This window comes from Desmodus rotundus, chromosome 6, assembly GCF_022682495.2.
Source record: "Desmodus rotundus isolate HL8 chromosome 6, HLdesRot8A.1, whole genome shotgun sequence".
Taxonomy (NCBI): Eukaryota; Metazoa; Chordata; class Mammalia; order Chiroptera; family Phyllostomidae; genus Desmodus; species Desmodus rotundus.
The window spans coordinates 126,655,280-126,678,232 of NC_071392.1; the positions used below are offsets into that span (position 1 = coordinate 126,655,280).

Genomic DNA, 22,953 nt, shown 5'->3' on the forward strand with positions numbered 1-22,953 from the left:
CTGGTTATAAAATATAGTATGTCTCAGGTATTATGCCAAGTGAAGTTTTATTATTTGATTGCACATCTCTTTTTCAAAAAAAATGAGCATAATTTTTTGTTGTTTCTAAGAAAACTCCTAGTTTAATCAGTTTGTAACATTTCCTACAGAATAAAATGCCAAAAATATATTGCTCTAAAGACATTTATGAGCACTTCTTTTGTCTTAGGCTTTGTAATCATTTTGGAAAAGAACAATATTAGCTCTTTTTAATGGGTGGCAATGTAGATAAAGCAGTTGACCTTACATGTTTATATTATTTTTCTGTTAAGTGTAATTTAATTATTCCTTATCCATTTTAGTAATATATACCAAAACACCCAGATTTTCTAATCCAATTCATTCTGATCTGTATATATTTAGAAATGCAAATGACATAAAAATGTATGTATAGAAATGAAAGATAATATAATCAAAGGTATTGTGTATACAATACTTTTCAATAATTAAGAATTTTGTGGTGGGTGAAGGGCTGAAAATATTTCTTGTGGTGACAACTCATGAAAGATTAATTAAATCAACAGTGAGAAGAAAAAAAAGTGAACTAGTTATTTCCAGATATTTTGATATTTAATTTGCTAGGCAGCAAACTGGGCTTCACTTATCTTTATAAAGAGCCTTACACTGAAGCTGCCCACTCCAAGCAAATTACAATGAAAATGGCAAAATTTAAAGACAAAGAGAGAATCTTAAAGGCAGCAAGGGAGAAACAGCTAGCAACATACAAGGGAGCTCTGATAAGCCCATCAGCTGATTTCTCAACAGAAACACTACAAGCCAGAAGGGATTAGCATGAAATGTTTCAAGTGATAAAAAGTAAGGACATGCCACTAAGACTACTCTATCCAGCAAGCCTCTTATTTAAAATAGAAGGTGAAATAAAGAGCTTCCCTGACAAAAGAAGACTAAAAGAGTACATCTCTACCAAACCAGCACTGCAAGAAATGCTAAAGGGACTGTTTTTAAGAAAAAGAAGAGAGAGAGAGAGAGAGAGAGAGAGAGAGAGAGAGAGAGAGGAAAGAGAGAGACAGAGGAACACAGGAACAAAATAAAAAATGGCAATGTATAAGTACCTATCAATAATAACCTTAAATGTAAATGGATTAAATGTTCCAATTAAAAGACATAGGGTAGCTGAATAGATAAGAAAAGAAGACCCACATATATGTGGTCTACAAGAGACCTACCAAAGAACAAAATATACACATAGGCTGAAACTGGAGGGATGGGAAAAATACTCCATGCAAATGTTCATGCAAAAAAGCTGGGGTGGAAATACTTATGTAAGACAAAGTAGACTTCAAAACAAAGGCCATAACAAGGGATAAAGAATGTCACTACATAATACTTAAGGGAGTGGTTCAACAAGAGGATAAAACTCTTGTAAACATATATGCACCCAATATAGGTGCACTTAAGTATATAAAGAAAATGTGGGAGGATGTTAAGAAAGAGATAATACAGTCATTATGGGGGATTTTAACATCACACTGTCAACAATGGATAGATCTTGCAAACAAAAAATCAACAAAAATATTGCATAATTGAATGACACTCTAGGTCAAATGGACTAAATTGATATTTACAGAACATTTCACTCCAAAGAAGAAAAATACATATTCTTCTCAAATGCACATGGATCATTCTCAATGATAGACCACACGGTAGGATGCAAAACAAGCTTGAACAAATTCAAGAAAATTGAAATAATATCAAGCATCTACTTGGATCACAATGGCTTGAAACTAGACACCAATCTCAAGGAAAAAAAAACCCCTCAAAAACATTCAAATAAATGAGGGTGAATAATATGTTATTAAAGAATGAGGGTTCAACAATGAGATCAATGAAGAAATCAAAAAGAATCTGGAAACAAATAAAAATGAACACAAAACAGACCAAAACCTATGGGACACATAAAAGGCAGCCCCGAGAGGGAAGTTCATAGCAATATACAACTACCTAAAGATGATAGAAAAATCTCAAATAAACAACCTAACCTTACACCTATAAGAACTAGAGGAAAAACAACAACAACAACAAAAATCCCAGAGCTAGTAGAAGAAAGGAAATAAATAAGATCAGACCAGCATTAAATGACATAGAGACTCAAAAAACAATTCAAAGGATCAATGAATCCATGAGCTGGTTCTTTGAAATGATAAACAAAATTGACAAACCATTAAACAGACACATAAAGAAAAAAAGAGAGATAATCCAAATAAACAAAATCAGAAATCAAAGAGGAAAGTAACAACTGATGACACAGAAATACAAAGGATTAGGTCTTCCTGCCAAGATGGAGGTGTAAGGAGATACACTTTGCCTCCTTGAACAACCAAAAGAAAGACAATAACAAATTTAAAAACAAAAATAACCAGAACTACCAGAAAATCAAAATGTATGGAAGTCTGACAACCAAGGAGTTAAAGAAACATTCATCCAGACCAGTAGGAGAGGCAGAGAGAGGCAGCCAGGGTGGAGAGGACTCACAGCAAGGTGGTGGCTAGAGGACCCAGGCAGGTGAGGTGGCAGCAGGCGTTCTGGGCAGTCCAACATTTTCTTGTGGATAAACCTGAAGAAACAACTGGGGAACAAGACAGACTGTGCAACCCAGGGTTCCAGCCCGGGGAAATAAAGCCTCAAAATCTCTGACTGAAAAAACCTGTGGGGATTGAGGCAGCAGAAACTCCCATCCTCACAAGAGAATTCATTGGAGAGACCCACAGGTTCCTAGAATGCACACAAAACCACCCACCCGGGAATCAGCACCAGAAGGGCCCAATTTGCTGGTGGGAAGCGGAGGAAGTGACTGAAAGTGGAGAGCTGAGCAAGTGTCATTATTCCCTCTCAGACCCCTGCCCCACATACGTGCCACAATGCAGCGACTTGAGTTGCCCCACTCTGACAAATACATGAGGCTCTTCCACTTACTACATAACAGGCACACCGAGACAAAAAAATATGGCCCAAATGAAGGAACAGATCAAAGCTCCAAAAAAAATACAACTAAGCGATGAAGAGATAGCCAGTCTATCAGATGCAGAGTTCAAAACACTGGTAATCAAGATGCTCATAGAAATAGGTGAGTATGGTTGCAAAATAGAGGAAAAAGTGAAGGTTATGCAAAATGAAATAAAGAAAATATACAGGGAACCAATAGTGAAGGGAAGGAAACAGGGGCTCAAATCAATGGTTTGGACCAGAAAGAAAAAATAAACATTCAACCACATAATAATGAAGAAACAAGAATTCAGAAAACTGAGGAGAGGCTTAGGAACCTCTGGGACAACTTTAAACATTTCAACATCCGAATCATAGGGATGCCAGAAGGAGAAGAGGAAGAGCAAGAAGTTGAAAACTTATTTGAAAACATAATGAAGGAGAACTTCCCTAATCTGGCAAAGGAAATAGACTTCCAGGAAGTCCAGGATGCTCAAGAAAGTCCAAAAAAAGTTGGACCCAAGGAAGCACACTCCAAGGCATATCATAATTAAATTACCCAAGATTAAAGATAAGGAGAAAATCTTAAAAGCAGCAAGATAAAATGAGTTACCTAGAAAGGAATTCCCATAAGACTATCAGCTGATTCCTCAAAAGAAACCTTACAGGCAAGAAGGGGCTGGAAAGAAGTATTTGAAGTCATGAAAGGCAAGGACCTACATCCAAGATAACTCTGTCCAGCAAAGCTATCATTTAGAATAGAAGGGCAGATAAAATGCTTCCCAGATATGGTCAAGTTAAAGGAGCTCATCATCACTAAGCCCTAATTATGTGAAATGTTAAAGGGACTTACCTAAGAAAAAGAAGAAGATAAAAAACTATGAACAGTAAAATAACAACAAACTCACAACTATCAACAACCAAGCCTAAAAAACAGTATAAAAAACCAAAAGCAAACTAAGCAAACAACTAGAACAGGAACAGATTTACAGAAATGGAGAACACATGAAGGGTGATCAGTGTGGGGGTGGAGGGGGGAAATAGGGGAAAAGGTACAGGGAGTGAGAAGCATAAATGGTAGGTACAAAACAGTCAGGGGAAGGTTAAGAGCAGTATGGGAAATGGAGAAGTCAAAGAACTTATATGTATGACCTGTGGACATGAACTAAGGTAGGGGAATGATGGTGGAAGGGAGGGTACAGGGTGGAGGGGAATAAAGGGGAGAAAAAATGGGACAACTATAGTAGCATAATCATTAAAGCATATTTAAAAAATAAAAATAAAAAAGACAAAGTCACATGATCACATTAATTGATGCAGAAAAAGTACTTGATAAATTCCAGCACCCATTTATTATAAAAACCACTCAGCAAAGTGAGACTAGAGGGAACATAAGTTAATATAATAAAGACCATATGCAAAATATGTACTGCCAACATCATACTCAAAGGGCAAAAACCAGAAGTGTTTCCTTTAAAATCAGGAACAAGACAAGGGTGTCCACATTCTCCATCTTATTCAACATAGTACCATAAACAAATCAACAAACAATAAGTGCTGGTGAGGTTGTAGAGAAAAGGGAACCCTAGTACATTGTTGATGGGAATGTAGACTGGTACAGCCAATATGGAAAACAGTATGGAATTTCCTCAGAAAACTAAAAATGGGACTGCCTTTTGACTCGGCAATTCCACAGCTGGGATTATACCCTAAGAGCCCTGAAACACCAATCCAAAATAACCTATGCACCCCAATGTTCATAGTGCAATTTACAATAGCCAAGTGCTGGAAACAGCCTAAGTGCCCATCAGTAAATGAGTGGATCAAAAAACTGTGGTACATTTACACAATGGAATACTACACAGCAGAAAGAAAGAAGGAACTCCTACCATTTGTGGCAGCATGGATGGAACTGGAGAGCATTATGCTAAGTGAAGTAAGCCAGGTGGTGAAAGACAAATACCATATGATCTCACCTATAAGTGGAACCTAATCAACAAAACAAACAAGTGAGCAATAAGAACCAGAGACATTGAAATAAACAACAAACTGACAGTGACCAGAGGGGAGGGGGTGGGGGGTAATGAATGAAAGGAGGGGAAAGGTCAAGTCAAGGGACATGTATGTATAAGAGACCCAAGGACATAGGCAATGGGTAGGGGTGAGGACTGAATGTGGGAGGTTGGGGTGAGTACGGTGGAGTAGAGTAATGGGGGGATATGGGGACAACTGTAATTGAACAACAATAAAAAAAGAAAAAGAAAGAAATAAAGTGAGATGGAAAGTAACAATAGATAACTCTTTTATGTAACTACCTTACAAAGTAATTTATACTATTAGCTTTTGGGACCATGTTAAAATAGGGTAAGTGTTTCTTTGAGACAATGAGCACATGGCTGCTATAAAATGACAAGGGCTGAAAATCCTTTTAAAAAGAATCCTAGTTACTTCCTCAGATCCATGGGGATCTAGGGTCAGCATCTAGACAAGACCTCATCCCAGGACTCCAGTATCTAACTAAGGAGGACCCTGTATAGTCAATTTTATTTGCTTTTTCTTCACTAAATTTGAATTGTTAATTAATCTTCTAACCTCACTGGGATAAGGTAAGGTTAAGCAAAATGATTGAAGAAACTATACTAATTTATAAATGTGCTTAATAATACTTCTAATTACATTGAAAGCTGTTTGTCCTCTGATCTAACCATATGGGGTTGAGGCTAGTCCACAGGCTTGTTAGTAGGAAACTCCCAGGTGGACTTTCCACTGCTGGCCTTTGGGGAATGTCCAAGGTCTGCAGGTGGAGGTATCCTCTTCCCTTAGTCTAAAAGTGCGTTTGGGTGGAAAGAGGCAAAATTCAGAGCATGGAAACTCCCCTGTCCCCACTGCTCCTTCTGAAGCCTCTATACCTTTGTACTTGGAGGCAGGTAGGAAAATTGTTGCCTCTGGTGAATTTTGTTCTTTCCCAAAAGCTGGGAAGCTGATCTGACTAAGGAGGCAGCAGCAAGCTTTTCCCAGCAACTCTTCCACTCCCCCTTCCTTTTTCACTGGCCCATCATCCTACCTCACTACTACCCTTCACACCCCACATGATGGAATCTTGAGGTTGACTTACGTAGTAATCCTGATCTAGACCTTTCCCCCCAATCAGATGTAATTGTCCAAGAGAAACCTGGGAAAGAGGATTTTTGAAAATTATTTTAGCAGTGCTATTAATTTAAATAAAGGAAAGAAAAATTTTACTTGGTGATTTTACTCTAGTATATTGATTCACTTTGATGCAGTTGATACGTCTTTTAAAAAGAAGCAGGGAAATATTCCAGACTATATCTTTGATTAGGTAATTTGTTGATGCTGAGCATATAGCTTCTTTAATGAGTGGCCTGCTGGTATACAGTAATACCTGGGCACATAAACCTAGAGACCTTAACTCTTGACTCTAAAAGGTCACACACACACCATCCCATTCTCAATCCCAAAGACAGAACATGTCTAGATCCTGATAAGAAAGAGTTCATTTATATTAAAACCAACATTGGAGGGTGCTTTCTTCTATAATTAAAATCTAGGTTTTTTTAAAAATGAATTTTTAGGAGTGGATGTAAAAAAAATGCCATTACTGGGTTTCCTATAGACCATAGGAACTGCAAATGTCAGGGGACATAAAAGGACAAAGAGGAAAGACTGTGTCTTCCCTTTCTCATTTAAAATGGAGCATTTTTAATTCCTCTAGTTCTCGGAACAAATCAAGCCCTTGGCAATTTGCATGTTCTTAAAATTAAACTTGTCTGTATACATTACTTGTATCTGAACATCTCCTCTTTCTGCCAAAAATTTATAGTATTGGTATATGTCCCAATCCAGAATCCCACTGTTGGAACGCAGATTTTCAGGTATCTCAGTTAGTCTCACTTTTTCCACTGGGATACCTTCACTTCTTTCCAATTTTTCAGCAACTGTGAATAAAACAAGCCAGAGAATAGCCAGAATACACAAGGTTGCAAGAGGTAACAGTCAACTTAGAGAAAACACTGTTAGTCCTATTCTCTTTAAATTGTGCACAGATCTAGTCTATTAACAGAAGGGAAATATCCTCAGGTGATATAAATTTGCTGAATTTATTTGGCTCTGAGAAAAGTGCAAGAAAACTTTGCAACCCATGCAAATATTGTATCAACATGTATCAGACCCTACTTGGGCAAGATCTTGGGCAAGCAGTTTCAAGAAAAAAAGATAGCTTTTACAGATTTTAGGAGAAGGCAACTGACCCCTCCCACTACTGACTTTTCCCAAAACTACAATATAAGAGCAATAACTGCTCCTTAATTACTTCCTATGGATAATCTGTAAATAAATACAAAGATAACTATGCTTGAATAAATCTAATAAAGCATGCAATTTGAACTATACATATAGTTATATATATAACATCTTAAATTCAAAAGTAGTTATTTTCCTTTCTTTTCTCAGATCCTAATAATGCAAAAACCATATATTTAGATGTTGTTCTGGTTATAGAAACTAATCAAATGGACTTTACCTTATTCACTTCTTGGCAGACTTTTATTTAATATTCTATTATGTAGTCTGGTTCAGTGATATTGTAAGATGAAATGTTATATACAGCTTTGAAAATTATTCTAGGAACATACTGTATTTTGTTGTGTATAATGCACACTTTTGCTCAAATTTTTGAGGGGAAAATAAGGATGTGCATTATACATGTGCATTAATAAACCATGGGTTTAGTACTAAACATTATACATGGAGCAGAATATGGTATGTTAATCTCATGCTCTCTTTTTTTGTAGACCACAGATAAAGTAATAGAACAATGATTATTTGAATTGTTCTCAAATGTAGTAACAGAGATCGCCAATGTATGTATGTTACATCCATTTCTCCAGGCATTTTAAACAAGTCATCTCATATTTTAAATGTTAATATTTATTGATACTACATTCAAATTCTCAGTAGAAATAAAGAACAAAACAAGAACAAGTAAAGCAGAATTGTCTGGGGACATGTAATAACAAAAATAAAAGATGAGGACAATCATTTAAAACTTTTTGAAAAATAACTATAAGAAATCAGAAAACTCTGCATTGTATTAAAAGAATTGTGTTACAACAGGTGTTAAAAGCATAGTCTTTTAATACTTTCATAAATATGTCAATTGGCATTGATTTAGTTTTTAATTGCTTGGAAAGTCTGTTTATCTTAAAATAAATTATGTGGATTACTCACTATATTCTGCCACTTTCTTGTAATGATACAGGGCAACTTCACAATTCTGTAGAACATTGATTCCTGACAAATATCTGTACCCCTAAAACACAGGCATATATATTCTTAATATTCTGACAGTGCTGTATTTATAATACAAATATTTGGATCCAAGAATGTTCAATTTACAAACCAATATCATCTGGGACATCATGCTTCCTCCAGCACTTCCAAAGGTGTAATATATCAGTGCCTAAAGTTAAAAAATATATATATACATATATAATCTAAATTTGAAACTCAAACTAATCATTACATTTTTTTTCCTAGCACAGAAATGAACCTTTAAGTGCTCCAAAATAAATTCCATATTTCATTCTCTTCTTCTGACATTTTGTGGGGTGTCTTAGTGAGCTCTGCAGCCTATGAAAAGGCTTTGTACATGAAATTTTATTTAATTATCACAAAATCCTTATGAAGTAGCTATTTTCTACCTTTAATGAAGAAATTGGAATACAAGACATTAAGAAAGTTGTGGTATTTTTATCCTAAACTTCTCTATTTAGCTGGTGCTTTTAATCTCTGTGCTACAGTGAGTCAGTTTATCTAAAGAGTGGAATCTCTATTCAATGTCCCTTTGAAAAATCAGTTTTGTTTCAGAAAAAATAGAATGACCTTACCTTGGCTTGATTATATTCCATTCCTATCCCATAAGAAGACAAAAATCCTAATGCCTAAAGCCCAAAAGAAAAAGTCAATCAATCAATTCATTTATTTCACAATTATTCTTATCTACATTGGTAAGGGGTATTTTAAGTATTTGCTTCATTATAATTAGCATTATCTTACTTCTTATACCATAACAAAGTGCCTCTAATATATAAATGGCCAAGAAGCACATGAAAAGATGCTCAACATAACAACTATTAGGGAAATACAAATAAAAAATATAATCAGATATCATTTCATAGTCATTAGGATGGCTACTTCCAAAGCAAACAAACAAGCAAAATTAGAAAATAGGAAGTGTTGACAACAGTATGAAGAAATTTTGTGGAAATGTAAAACAGTGCAGCCACTGTGGAAAACAACATGATGATTCCTCAAAAAGTTAAATAGAATTACAATATGATCCTGCAATTCCACTTTTAGGTATATATACAAAATAATTGAAAAAAGGATCTCAAAGAGATAGTTGTATGCCCATCTTCGTAGAGCATTATTCACAATAGCTAAGGTTGTGAACAACCCAAGTGTCCATCATCAGTGATGAATGAACAAAACATGGTATGCAATTATGTTGATCACTGTAGCTTAAAGTATATCTTTTTAAAATATATATATATATTGATTGATTTTAGAGAGAGAGAAGCATCGATGTGAGAGAGAAACATTGATTGGTTGCCTCCCATGCATCCTGATTGGGGTATCAAACCCACAACCTAGGTATGTTCTCTGACTGGGAATAAAACCCACAGCCCTTTGTGTACGGCTGGCACACCAACCGAGCCACACTGGCTAGGTCTAAAGTATATCTTGATATCTCATGGAGCAAGTCTCCCCTCATTATTATACCTTCCAATTTGTTTACTATTCTTAACCATTGTAGACAGGTTTTAGTGTATGTGTTCCATGCATCACCAAACTTTCATAAATTACTTCACTTTCTGATATATTTTGGAGATTTTCTCCTGCCCATACATACTTATGGGTGGATATGCCCTAATTTCATAGAATAGCCATTCCCTTAATGTTAGACATTTAGGGCATTTAGATTTTTCATCCTTTGCTAAAAACATTGCAATTCTTGTACATTCACAGGTATATCTTTTTTAGAACAAATAACTGAAAATGGAACTGCCGAGTCAAAGTGCATACGCCGTGAAAATGTAAATAGGTACTGCCAAATTGCCTACCAATGTGTTATACAAATTTATGCTCTTACCAAAAGTATGTGAATTATCCATTCCCCCATACTCTCACTGACACTGGATATCTCTGATTTTCATTTTTTTAGTTTTACCAGTCTAACAAATAAAAAATCTTGTTTATATTAGGATTTTCTAAATTATTGGTGAGATTGAGCATCTTATTTACTAGCCATTTAATTTCTTCTGTCACTTGCATGTTCATATCCTTTGCTCATTACTGCTATGTTTATTTATCTTTCCTTGTGGTGGTTTAGGATCTCTATATAAACTATATTAGTCATTAGTTTGTTATATGTTTTGGTGAATATTTCCTACTAGTTTACTATTGGTCTTTCATCACTGATTGTGCTGCTATTTCATTATACAGAAATTTTAAAGTTTTAAAAGTAAGATTTCTCAAGTTTTCTTTAAAGAATACAGCAGAGATCAATTATAAATCCTCAGAGTGATTTTCTAGATTCTATACATGCCATCTATTCTATATTTTATATCAGTGAAACTGAATATAACATGTCCTTATATTGCCTTCTCAGATTATGCATTTCTATGCCACTATTATACATTAGGATAAAAATAATGCTTACTTGCATGTTAGGTGCCAAGATCAGCATTTTACCATATTTTTCAGACTATAAGACGCTCTTCCCCTCCCCGCCAAATTTGGGAGGAAAATGGGGTTGTGTCTTGTAGTCCGAAAGTAGTTTACCTGGCTTGCAGGGCGGGGGTGGGGGGTCAGCAGTAGAGTGGGTTTTTTCCCCTATTTTCCTTCTCTAAAACCTAGGTGAGTCTTATGGTCCGGTGCATTTTATAGTCTGAAAAATATGGTAGCTTGATTAGTCATTGGAGGGAGACAATGGAGTGGAAAGTGGAGAAAAAATACCTTACTGTATCAAGAATGAAATTAAATGGCCCAAATCCAGGGTACTGACAATAGCAAATGCTGATGAGGTTGTGGAGCAACAGGAACTCTCATTCATTGCTGGTGAGGATGCAAAATGGTATAGTCACTTTGGAAGACAGTTTGGAAGTTTCTCACAAAACTAAATATACTCTTACCATATGATCTATCAATCACACTCTTTGGTGTTTACCCAAATGAGACAGAACTCATGTCCACACAAAAACCTGCACATAGATGTTCATGACAGCTTTATTCATAATTGTCAAAACTTGGAAGCAACCAAGATGTTTTCAGTAGCTGAATGAGTCAATAAACTGATATATCTAGACAATGGAATATTGTTCCGTGCTGAAGAGAAATGAGCTATTGAGCCATGAAACTTCATGGAAGAAACGTAAATGAGTATTACCAAGTGAGAGAAGCCAATCTTGAAAAGGCTACATTCTTCATAATTTCAACTATATGACATTCTGGAAAAGGCAAAACTTCAGACAGTAAAAAGATCAGTGAGTGGGCCAGCGGATGGGGAGGGAAGGATGAATAAGTGCAGTACAGAGGATTTTGAAGGGTAGTGAAAATACTCTGTATGATACTATAATGGTGGACACATGGCATTATATATTTGTCCAAATCCGTAAAATGCACACCACCAAGAGTAAACTCTTAAAAAATTAAATTAAATAAATTCCACTTATTGAGAAAAACTGGCAGGGATTGCAGGTTGTACCTTGGAATCCCTCTTATTCTATAGTAAAAAAACCTCTTGATTTATAGCTCAGGATGTGGTAACCAAAACAGACTGTAAGGATGAACCATAAAGATGTACAAGTGTTGTAGGTCAAACAATAGCAATGTCATGGTTTAACTTATGCATTCTTTAGCCTCCTTAGCAGTCAGATGTGGCCATGTGACTAAGTTATGACCAACAGACATGTGTGACAGTGATGTGAGCAACTTCCAGGTCATGATATTGAAGGTATGCCTTGCCTTTCCCCTCTTCCTCTTCCTACTAGCTGGAATGCTGACATGATGAGGAGCCAACCTGGACGATGCAGAAAAGGGCAACACTCCGAAGATGGCAAAACCACAAAATAAAAAGAGTTCCTGATAACTTTACTGAGCAGAACCACCTTCCTCACTCAAATTTAACAGTAGGGAAAACTACAATTCTGTTTTGTGTAAGTCAGTTTATTTTGGGTCTTGGTCATACCGAGCTAAACCTTTATTCTAACTCTGTGGTTAAGTATAGTTTGTGGTTTACTTGGAACATCAAGACCCTTCAGCACGTCTTCAAGGTTAATGCTGTTTTTATAATACTTCAAAAATATTATTTGTGTTTTTCATCAATGACATTATCGTTAATGATGACAAGCAATGGTAAGTAAAACTGCTGGCATATTAGTATAAATCAGGGAAGTGCTCCAAATCTCCATTTACATTGTTATTGTATTTTTCATACAGTGTATCATAGGAAAATTAAATATCCTAGTTTCATTTAAGACATGGATTTTGTCCTGGATGAGTGGCTTAGTTAGTTGGAGAATTGTCCTAACACCAAGAGGTTGTAAGTTTGACTCCCAGTCAGGGTGTGTACAAGAGGTAACGGATTGATGTTTCTCTCTCACATCAATGATTCTCTCTCTACCTCTCTCTAAAAATCAATAAAAATGTCCTCAGATGAGGATTAAAAACAACACATGGATTTTTATCATATGTCAGTCTCTGGTTACATAAAAAGGTACATATAAGCCAAATAAATGTTTTCCAAAATTCTCATTCAGAGTCTGACTGAATCAGTTTTAAATTTAGAAAACTTAGTAACTGTCTTTGTTTAACCTGATTTCATTGTACCATTAAGAGTATCAGCAGTCTGACTTCCGGCCAAGGTGGAGGCATAGGTAGACACACTGTGCCTCCTCGAACAACCAAAAGAAGGACAGCAACAATTTAAAAACAAAAAACAACCAGAACTGACAGAAAATCGAACTGTATGGAAGTCTGACAACCAAGGAGTTAAAGAAGACACATTGATCCAGACCAGTAGGAGGGGTGGAGACAGGCAGCTGGAGGGAGAGGACTCGAGGCAAGGCGGTGGTTGGAGGACCAGGGCGGGCAAGATGGTGACTGGCAGACCCAGTGAGGAGGTGGATTGTGGAGCCAGTGGCCCCACATTCACATGCAGATAAACTGACAGGAACAAATGTGGGGCGAAACAGACTGCACAACTCAGGGCTCCAGTGTGGGGAAATAAAGCCTCAAACCACTGATTGAAAACACCTGTGGGGGTTGAGGCAGCAGCGGAAGAAACTCCCACCCTCACAGGAGAGGTCGTTGGAGAGACCCACAGGGTCCTAGGACATACACAAACCCACCCACATGGGAATCAGCACCAGAAGGGCCCGCTTTGCTTGTAGGTAGTGGGGGACCTGTCTGAAATCCGGCAGAGAGCAGATAAAGTGCTGTTGTTCCCTCTTGGACCCCTTCCCCAAATACAGTGTCACAGCTCAGCAACATGGGTTGCCTCACCCTGGTGAACACCTAAAGCTCCACCCCTTTACAATAACAGGCACACCAAGATAAAAAAAAGTGGCCCAAATGAAAGAACAGATCAAAGCTCCAGAAAAAATACAACTAAGCAACTAAGAGCCAACCTATCAGATGCACAGTTCAAAACACTGGTAATCAGAATGCCCACAGAATTGGTGAATTTGGTAAAAAAATAGATGAAAAAAAAGGCTATGCTAAGTGAAATAAAGGAAAATGTAGAGGGAACCAATGATGGGAAGGAAAATGGGATTCAAATCAATGGTGTGGACCAGAAGGAAGAAAGAAACATCCAACCAGAAAAGGATGAAGAAGTGAGAATTTGAAAAAATGAGGAGAGGCTTAGGAACCTCCAGGACATCTTGAAACATTCCAGCATCCGAATTATAGGGGTACCAGAAGGAGAGGAGAAAGAGCAAGAAATTGAAAAGTTATTTGAATAATGAAGGAAAACTTCCCTCATCTGGCAAAGGAAATAGACTTCCAGGAAGTCCAGGAAGCTCAGAGAGTCCCAAAGAAGCTGGACCCAAGGAGGAACACACCAAGGCACGTCATAATTGCATTACCCAAGATTACACAGAAGGAGAGAATCTTAGAAGCAGCAAGAGAAAAGGAGACAGTTACCTACATAGGAGTTCCCATAAGACTGTCAGCTGATTTCTCAAAAGAGATCTTACAGGCAAGAAAGGGCTGGAAAGAAGTATTCCAAGTCATGAAAGGCAAGGACCTACATCCAAGATTGCTCTATCCAGCAAAGCTTTCATTTAAAATGGAAGGGCAGATAAAGTGCTTCTCATATAAGATCAAGTTAAAGGAGTTCATCATCACCAAGCCCTTATTATATGAAATGGTAAAGGGACTTATCTAAGAAAAAGAAGATAAAAAATATGAACAGTAAAAATGACAGCAAACTCACAGTTATTAACAACCACACCTACAACAAAAACAAAAGCAAACTAAGCAAACAACTAGAACAAGAATAGAACCACAGAAATGGAGATCACATGGAGGCTTATCAACAGGGGAGTGGGAGGGGGAGAGAGGGGGGAAGGTATTGAGAATAAGTAGCATAAAGGATAGGTTGAAAATAGACAGGGGGAGGGTAAGAATAGTGTAGGAAATGTAGAAGCCAAAGAACTTATAAGTATGACCCATGGACATGAATTATAGGGGGGGAATGTGGGAGGGACGGGGTGGGCAGGATGGAGTGGAGTGAAGGGGAGGAAATGGGACAACTGTAATAGCATAATCAATACATATATTAAAAAATTTGATCACTAAAAATAAATGATAGATATATAAATGAGTAGAGGGAAGTATAGTAAAACATATAAATAAATACAAAGAAAAGAGCTAGAAATAATACTATCACTTAGAGATTACAGTGATTAATTTAAGTTTTAAGGTGGTACAATGTGGATGATCCATTTCTCGATTCATTTTTTTCTTTTTTTTTACTGTTGTTCATGTACAGTTGTCCCCATTTTGCCTCCAATCATTTCTTGATTCTTAAAGCACATGACGTTTAACCCTACTTTCTTTTTTGGCAAATTAACAAACAAATTTCCTATTAAAACATATCATCAAGAAAAGTTAGTCATTCCAATTCTGAATTTTTGCTTCCTCAACGAGAATCAGAGAAATAAAAAATAAATAATCTATCTACCTCCAGGGAGTATATTACACATCTTACAGGACATCCTCTAGGGTGTGACTTCTTTTTGTTTGCTACCTCCTTAATTTCCACCATTGTCATGAAGACGGCATAATTAGTAGTTCTCATTATTTGAAAGGTACAGATTCTTTGAAAATTAATTAAATGGGCTCTGTTCATAACCTTAAATGTTTTTGTTGCTTTTATTGTGATTTCTTTTAGTTGATTTGGAATTTTGTGAGGTGAAGCATTCAATGTGCATGAAAAGAAATAATTACGCCTTTTCCTCCATCCATCTTCCCTTTATACATAGTCCGAAATTGCATTTTCTCCCACCCCCTAAATGCCACTTTATAATATGAATGCATATATTTCTTTTCTTTGTTAATTCAGATCTCTGCCAGATCTTTGGCACTCCAGGCTTCTCCCATCTATACATTTCAGTATTTCTGATTGTTTTAACCTCTTTCCTCCCCCAGAGCTAGGTGTCTTCATTCTTTTCACTCTCTATCCATCTCTGTCTATATTCCTTTCATTCTTTTATTATCATTTTCAGGGTATATTTATAGCTTCTTAACAACATATTTCTGTTGTTACATTGTCCTCACAGTTTCTAGCAATATTAGGTATGAGCGCAGGCAGTATTCCTGTACCAGGCTGGCACAAACAGCTTGAGAAGGTCACCTGGCCAATCCTATTAGACAGCTATGATCAATGTGGCATATGGCCAGCCTGGTCCCAGCAACCTGCCATCAAACTAAGCATCATTTGTAGCATCAGATCTCTTTAACTAGTTGTAGAAGAAAAATAAACCACAATATTGCTCTTTACTGGAAACAGATTTTCCTATAGTGATTACAGGGATGATAGTCAAAATTTCAGAATAGACTCTGGCTGTAGCACTGGACCAGGGTCCTGTAGGCTCTGTGCTAATTCAGATGTGAACAGTTTGGCCACTAGATTATGGGGAGTTCAGGGGAAGAGGGAGAGTCTGAAGTGAGGAATAAGGGTGTCCAGGATGTCAGGGAGGGCATAAGAGGAGCTTGGAACTGAAACATTTTGCTAAGCAGTATTGTAGCATTTCAGTAACACTGTGGTTGCATTTTGCATATCAGGTCAAGGTCAGCCTTTCAGGTGATAAATTTGTTCTCACCCACATTCTGTCTTCTTGTTCTCATGAAACAAAGACACACATATACTAGACAAATATTATCTCCATTTTACAGATGAGGAAATTGAGACTCAGAGAGAGCAGGTTGCAAGGGTCAGTGTAAGAGCTGAGATATAAAGCCAGGACTAACTGACTTGAAGGCAAAGAAGTTGGAATTAAAATTGTTACATGACATCATTTTTAAATGGTCTTTAATATTTGCTAAAAGTTCTTGAAGATACTTATTTCTTGCAGCAACCTTATGGAATAGTGTGGATCTTATTATTAATACCCTTTTCAAGTGTGGGAAAACTGAGGTTTAGAGAAGTAACTTTTTCAAGAATACTGGAAGACTGGACAAAAGAATGAACATCATTATGATGTACAATCTGGTTTCACACACTGTTAGACTGATTCTGGAACCCATGCTCTGCTACTACACCATGCTTCTACCCCCAAATGCCTGCTCTTCTCTACAAAGATGGCTTTGATAACACATGGCCAATTGTCATACACTTAGAGGTATTGAGTTATCACTAAACCAATTACATTTTCCTACCTGGTTCTCCTTAACAACAATGGCTAAAGATTGATCATCAGTTGACTGGGATTAGAAAGTGGTCTGTGACTGTGCAACAGAACCACACTCACTGGGGTTTGAGGAGTGAAACTTGGGGTTCAGATCTAAAATCCAAGTGTTTAATGTATCATTTATGTTAATTTGAAATTTCTTTTCTGGGAGAAGCACTTTGACATTTTATCAAACAGAAAAAATAAATGTTTTATATTGCCTACATCCAATATTCTAGACTGGGTTCAAATGTGACTTCTTCCTTGAAGCCTTCTCTACCTGATCTAAGGAGAGCCAGTCAGCCACTTTTCTGTGCCTAAAGCACTATTTTTAGGGAAAAAAAACTAGACTTTTTTTTTTTATTTTGCCTTCTTGTAAGCTGAAAACACTTTTTGTTATTTTGGATGCTTCTAGTAAAGTTATTAGAGAAAAACCAATTTCTAATGTGTCTCCCATAACATTTTTCTTCTGGTTATGTTTTTAAAAATATATTTCATTGATTATGCTATTACAGTTGTCCAATTTTTCTCCCTTTTACCCCCTCCACCCATTGCCCTCATTCTCTCCAGCAACACCCCCCGCCCCACTTAGTTAATGTCCATGGGTCGTGCATGTAAATTCTTTGGCTACTTCATTTCCTATACTGTTCTTAACATCCCCCTGTCTATTCTGTATCTAACAATTTGTACTTTTCAATTCCTGCCTCATTCCTCCCATTTTCCCCTTTCCCCCTCCCAACTGATAACCCTCCAAATGAACTCCATCACTGTGATTCTGTTTCTGTTCTGCTTGTTTGCTTAGTTTGTCTTTTAGATTCAATTTTAGATAGTTGTGAATTTATTACCATTTTAATGTTCATAGTTTTGACTTTCTTCTTTTTCTTAAAGAAGTCCCTTTAATGTTTCATACAATAATGGCTTGGTGATGTTAAACTACTTTAGCTTTACCTTGTGTGGGAAGCACTTTATATGTCCTTTGATTCTAAATGACAGCTTTGCTGGATAGAGTAATCTAGGTTGTAGATCCTTGCTTTTCATCACTTTGAATACTTCTTGCCAGTCCCTTCTAGCCAGCAAAGTTTCTTTTGAGAAATCAGCTGACAGTCTTTGCAGATAACTATCTGCTTTTCTCTTGCTACTTTTAATATTTTATCTTATCTTTAACCTTTGGAATTTTAATTATGTTGTGTTTTGTTGTGGTCTTTTTGGGGTCCATCATATTTGGGATTCTCTGTGTCTATTTCCTTCACCAAATTAGAGAAGTTTTCTTTCATTATTTTCTCAACTAATTTTCAATTTCTTGTTCTTTCTCCTTTCCTTCTGGCACCTGTATGATTCGAATGTTGGTATGTTTCAAGTTGTGCCAAAGGCTCCTTAGCCTAGCCTTGTTTTTTTGGATTTTTTTCTTCTTCTTGTTCTTTTTTATTTTTAAGTATATTTTATTGATTATGTTATTACAGTTGTCCTATTTTTTCCTCCCCTTTATCCTTCTCTGCCATGCACCCCCCACCCTCTAGCATTGCCCCCCACCTTAGTCCATGTCCATGTGTTGTACATATAATTTCTTTGGCTTCTCCATTTCCTATACTATTCTTAACCTCCCCCTATTTTGTGCTTACTAGTTATGCTTATTCCCGTACCTTTTTCCTCCTTTCTTCCCTTCCCCCACCCCACTGATATTTGCTAGAAGTGATCCATGTGATCTCTATTTTTGTGAATCTGTTCCTGTTCTAGTTGTTTGCTTAGTTTTTGATTATATTTTTTAGGCTCAGTTGTTGATGGTTATGAGTTTGTTGTCATTTTATGTTCATAGTTTTTGAGATCTTCTTTTTCTTAGATAAATCCCTTAAATATTTCATATAATAAGGACTTGGTGATAACGAACCCCTTTAACTTGACCTTATCTCAGAAGTACTTTATCTGCCCTTCCATTTTAAATGACAGCTTTGCTAGACAGAGTAGTCTTGGATGCAGGTCCTTGCCTTCCATGACTTGGAATACTTCTTTCCAGTCCCTTCTTGCCTGTAAGGTTTCTTCTGAGAAATCAGCTGATAGTCTTATGGGAACTCCTTTGTAGGTAACTCTCTTCTCTTGCTGCTTTTTAAGATTCTCTCCTTATCTTTAATCTTAAATAACTTAATTATGATGTGTCTTGGTGTGTTTCTTCTTGGATCCAACTTCTTTGGGACACTGAGCATCCTGGACTTGCATGTCTAGTTCCTTCACCAGATTGGGGAAGTTTTCCTTCATTATTTGTTCAAATAAGTTTTCAATTTCTTGCTCTTCCTCTTCTCCTTCTGGTACCCCTATAATTTGGATATTGGAACCTTTAAAGTTGTCCCAGAGGTTTCTCAGCCTCTCTTTATGTTTTTGAATTCTTGTGTCTTCATTCTGTTCCTGTTGGATGTTTATTTTTCCTTTTTGTTTCAAATCATTGATTGGAGTCACAGTTTCTTCCCTTCACTGTTGTTTCTCTGTGTATTTTCCTTTATTTCACTTTGCATATTATGACCGAGCTCAGTCAGTTCTGTGAGCATCCTGATTACCAGTGTTTTGAACTCTGCATCAGAGAGGTTATCTATCTCCTAGTTGCTTAGTTCTTTTTCTGTAGCTTTGATCTGTTCTTTCATTTGGGCCATATTTCTTTGTCTCGGCTCACCTGTTATGTTGTAAGGGGTGGAGCCTTAGATATCTGTCAAAGTGGGCAACCCACTTTGCTGCATTGTGGCACTGTATGTGGGGAAATGGTCAGAGAGGGAATAATGCTGCTTGCTCACTTAGTGGGCTTTCAGCCCACTTTCTGTTACTTCTCTCACTTTCCACAAGCAAATTGGGCCTTTCTGGTACAGATTCCCAGGTGGGTGGGCTTGTGTATGTTCTAGGATCCTGTGGACCTCTTCAACAGACTCTCATAAAAACAAACACAGGGAGGCTGCCAAAATGAGACAAAGAAATATGACCCAAATGAAAGAGTAGAACAAAACTCCAGAAAAGGAACTAAGGAAAATGGAGATAAGCAATCTATCAGATACACAGTTCAAAACACTGGTTATTAGGATGTTCAAGGAACTCATTGTGTACTTCACCAGCATAAAAAAGACTCAGGCAGAAATTAAGGTTACATGAAGTGAAATAAAGAAAAAATTACAGGTAATCAACTGTGGGGTAGATGGGACCAAGAATCAAATCAAAGATCTGGAACATAAGGAAGAAAAAAACATTCAGTCTCTCAGATTGTACCTAATACATAGAGCTGCTTTGACTCCCCGTGTTATAGCATGGCCTATAGCAGAAAAGCACAGCCATAAGTTGGATGGGTTAGAACCTTAGGTAATCACCAGGGCGGGGTAACCCTTATGAACCAGATCAATGGAATCTCTGATATGTTGTTGCTGCTTTGTGGCTCTGTGTGGAGGAGGGCTCAGAAAAGGGTCAATGGCTGCTGCCTGGCCTTTGGAGTTTTGTCTGGGAGGAACCTGCCCCCCAACATTCTCCTTGATGCCAGATACTTCAGTTTCTCCCCGTAGCCACTGGTGCCCTTCTAGCTGCTGCTCTGGTGCTGGAGCCCAGAGGGAGTGAGTCTGTTTAAGTTCTAAGTCTACTGTGGGCCTTTTAAGAGGAGATGTCTGAGAATCCCACAGTTTCTTTCACTGGCCCAATCCCCACTGGTTTTTATAGCCAGAAGTTATAGGGACATATCTTCTGGCACTGGAACCCTGGGCTGAGTGGTCTGGCATGGGGCTGGGATCCCTTGCTCCTGAGGTGTCCCTCCCGATTTTTAACTACCACACATAAGTTTTGGACTGACCATTCTGCATCTTCATGTCTTGTGTCTCCCGCCCTCCCACCTGTATGGATGAATGTAACTTCTTCAATTCCTTTGTTGTTAGACTTTCATACAGCTTGATTTTCTGATGATTCTGGGTGATAGTTGTTTTGTAATTTAGTTGTAATTTTTGCTGTGGTTGTGAAAGGAGGTGAGCTATGTTTACTTATGCCTTCATTTTGACTGGAAATCTCTCTTCTGGCCAGGAGCCTGGAGGTGTGGGCAGCACAGGGAGAGGTCCGGGGTTGTGAGGCTGGGCTGCTTGGTCCTCTAGTGGAGTTTTTTGCTACCATCCATCCAACTTCAGCACCCAGGGGGCAAGGAGAGAGCTAAAACACTTTATACACATATTAACTAGAGTGCACATGGATTATGCTGCAATTATTTGTTTATATTTCAGATTGACCAATAATGACTTTGACCTATTAATGTTTTTCTCTCCATGAACTAGATTATGTGTACCACGTAATAAGTATCCAAGAAACAATTGTTGACTGAATTAATTAATATACCCCTTGTTCACTAGTTTTGAAAGAAATTAGGTTGTCTCTTTTTGTTTAATTTTTAATTAGTTGATATATAATATTGCTTATAATATTATATATTGTTTCAGGTGTACAACCCAGTGATTAGACATTATGTAACTTACTAAGTGATCATCCCCAAAAATCTAATTTCCATCTAACACTATACAGTTATTACAGTATTATTGACTGTATTCCCTATGCTGTACATTACATCCCCTTGACTATTCTGTAACCACCGATTTTTATTTCTTAATCCTTTCACCTTTTTCACCCATCTTCCATCCCCAACTCCTATCCAGCAGCCATCAAAATGTTCTCTGTATCTATGAGTGTGTTTCTGTTCTGGTTGTTTATTTTGTTGTTTAGATCTATTTTGTCCAGTGTAAGTATTGTTACCCAAGCTGTTGTTAGTTTGTTTCCATTTTCATGAAATATCTTTTTCAATCCATTTACTTTTAGACTGTGTGTGTCTTTCAATCTGAAGTGAATCTCTTGTAGACAGCACATGTAAAGGTCTTGTTTTGTTATCCATGTGGCCTCCATACGTCTTTTGATTGGAGCACTTAATCCATTTGCACTTAAAGTAATTGTTGATAGATATGTATTCTTTCTATTTAATTATTCTTATTTTTGGTTTTTTCCCTTCTTTTTCTTAAATAAGTTCCTTCAACATTTCTTATAATACTGATTTGGTGGTGATGAACTCCTTTAGCTTTTTCTTGTCTGGGAAGCTCTTTATCTATCCTTCAATTCACGGTGATAGCTTTGCTGAGTGGAGTAATCTTGCTTGTAGGTCCTTGCTTTTCATCATTTTGAGTATATTTCTTGCCAAATCCTTCTGGATTGCAACATTTCTGTTCAGTAATCAGCTGACAGTCTTATGGAAGTTCCCTTGAAGACATCTGCTTTTCTCTTGCTGCTTTTAAGATCCCTTCCTTGTCTTTCACTTTTGTCATTTTAATTATGATGTCTTGGTGTGGACTTCTTTGGGTTCATATTGTTTGGGTCTCTGCACTTCCTGCACTTGTATGTGTATTGCTGTTACCAGGTTAGGGAAGTTTTCCATCATGTTTTACATAGGTTTTCTTTCTTTTCCTTTTTTTTTTTTCAATTTACTAACTACTGTTCTTTTCTCTTACATTTTTATTATATTTTTCCATTACCATTTATCACCCTTATACCCCCTGCAGTCACCACACTGTTGTCCATGTCCATAAGTCCTTTTTCCTTTTTGCTCAATCCCTCCAGCCCCCAACCTCCACTCCTTCCCCCACCCCAGAGCTATCATCCTGCTTTCTATCTATGAGTCTGTCTCTATTTTGCTTGTTAGTTTGTTTCTTCATTAGATTACACATATAAGTGAAATCATATGGTATTTGTCTTCCTCTGACTGGTTTATTTCACTTAGCATAATGTTCTCCAGGTCCATCCATATTGTCACAAAGAGTAAAATTTTCTTTTTTATGGCCAAGTAGTATTCCATTGTGTAAATCTCCCATAGTTGTTTTATCCACTCACCTACTGATGGACACTTGGGCTGCTTCCACATCTTGGCAATTGTAATTAACACTGCAATGAACATAGGGTAACACAATGGAATCACTGGGTCTAAAGGCAGATACATTTTTAATTTTTTGAGGCA

At 37.1% G+C, this 22,953-nt stretch overlaps 1 protein-coding gene across 1 annotated transcript in view; it reads right to left on the bottom strand.

Moving 5' to 3' along the window:
- Positions 1-22,953, bottom strand: part of SEL1L2 (SEL1L2 adaptor subunit of SYVN1 ubiquitin ligase) — a 72,945-nt gene that overhangs the window by 41,063 nt on the left and 8,929 nt on the right. The window contains exons 3-7 of the mRNA XM_045194832.2: positions 8,889-8,942; positions 8,402-8,461; positions 8,230-8,311; positions 6,784-6,938; positions 6,098-6,154 (exon numbers count right to left, since the gene is read on the bottom strand). Coding sequence (XP_045050767.2) covers positions 6,098-6,154; positions 6,784-6,938; positions 8,230-8,311; positions 8,402-8,461; positions 8,889-8,942 — 408 coding nt within the window. The remainder of the gene's footprint in view (positions 1-6,097; positions 6,155-6,783; positions 6,939-8,229; positions 8,312-8,401; positions 8,462-8,888; positions 8,943-22,953) is intronic.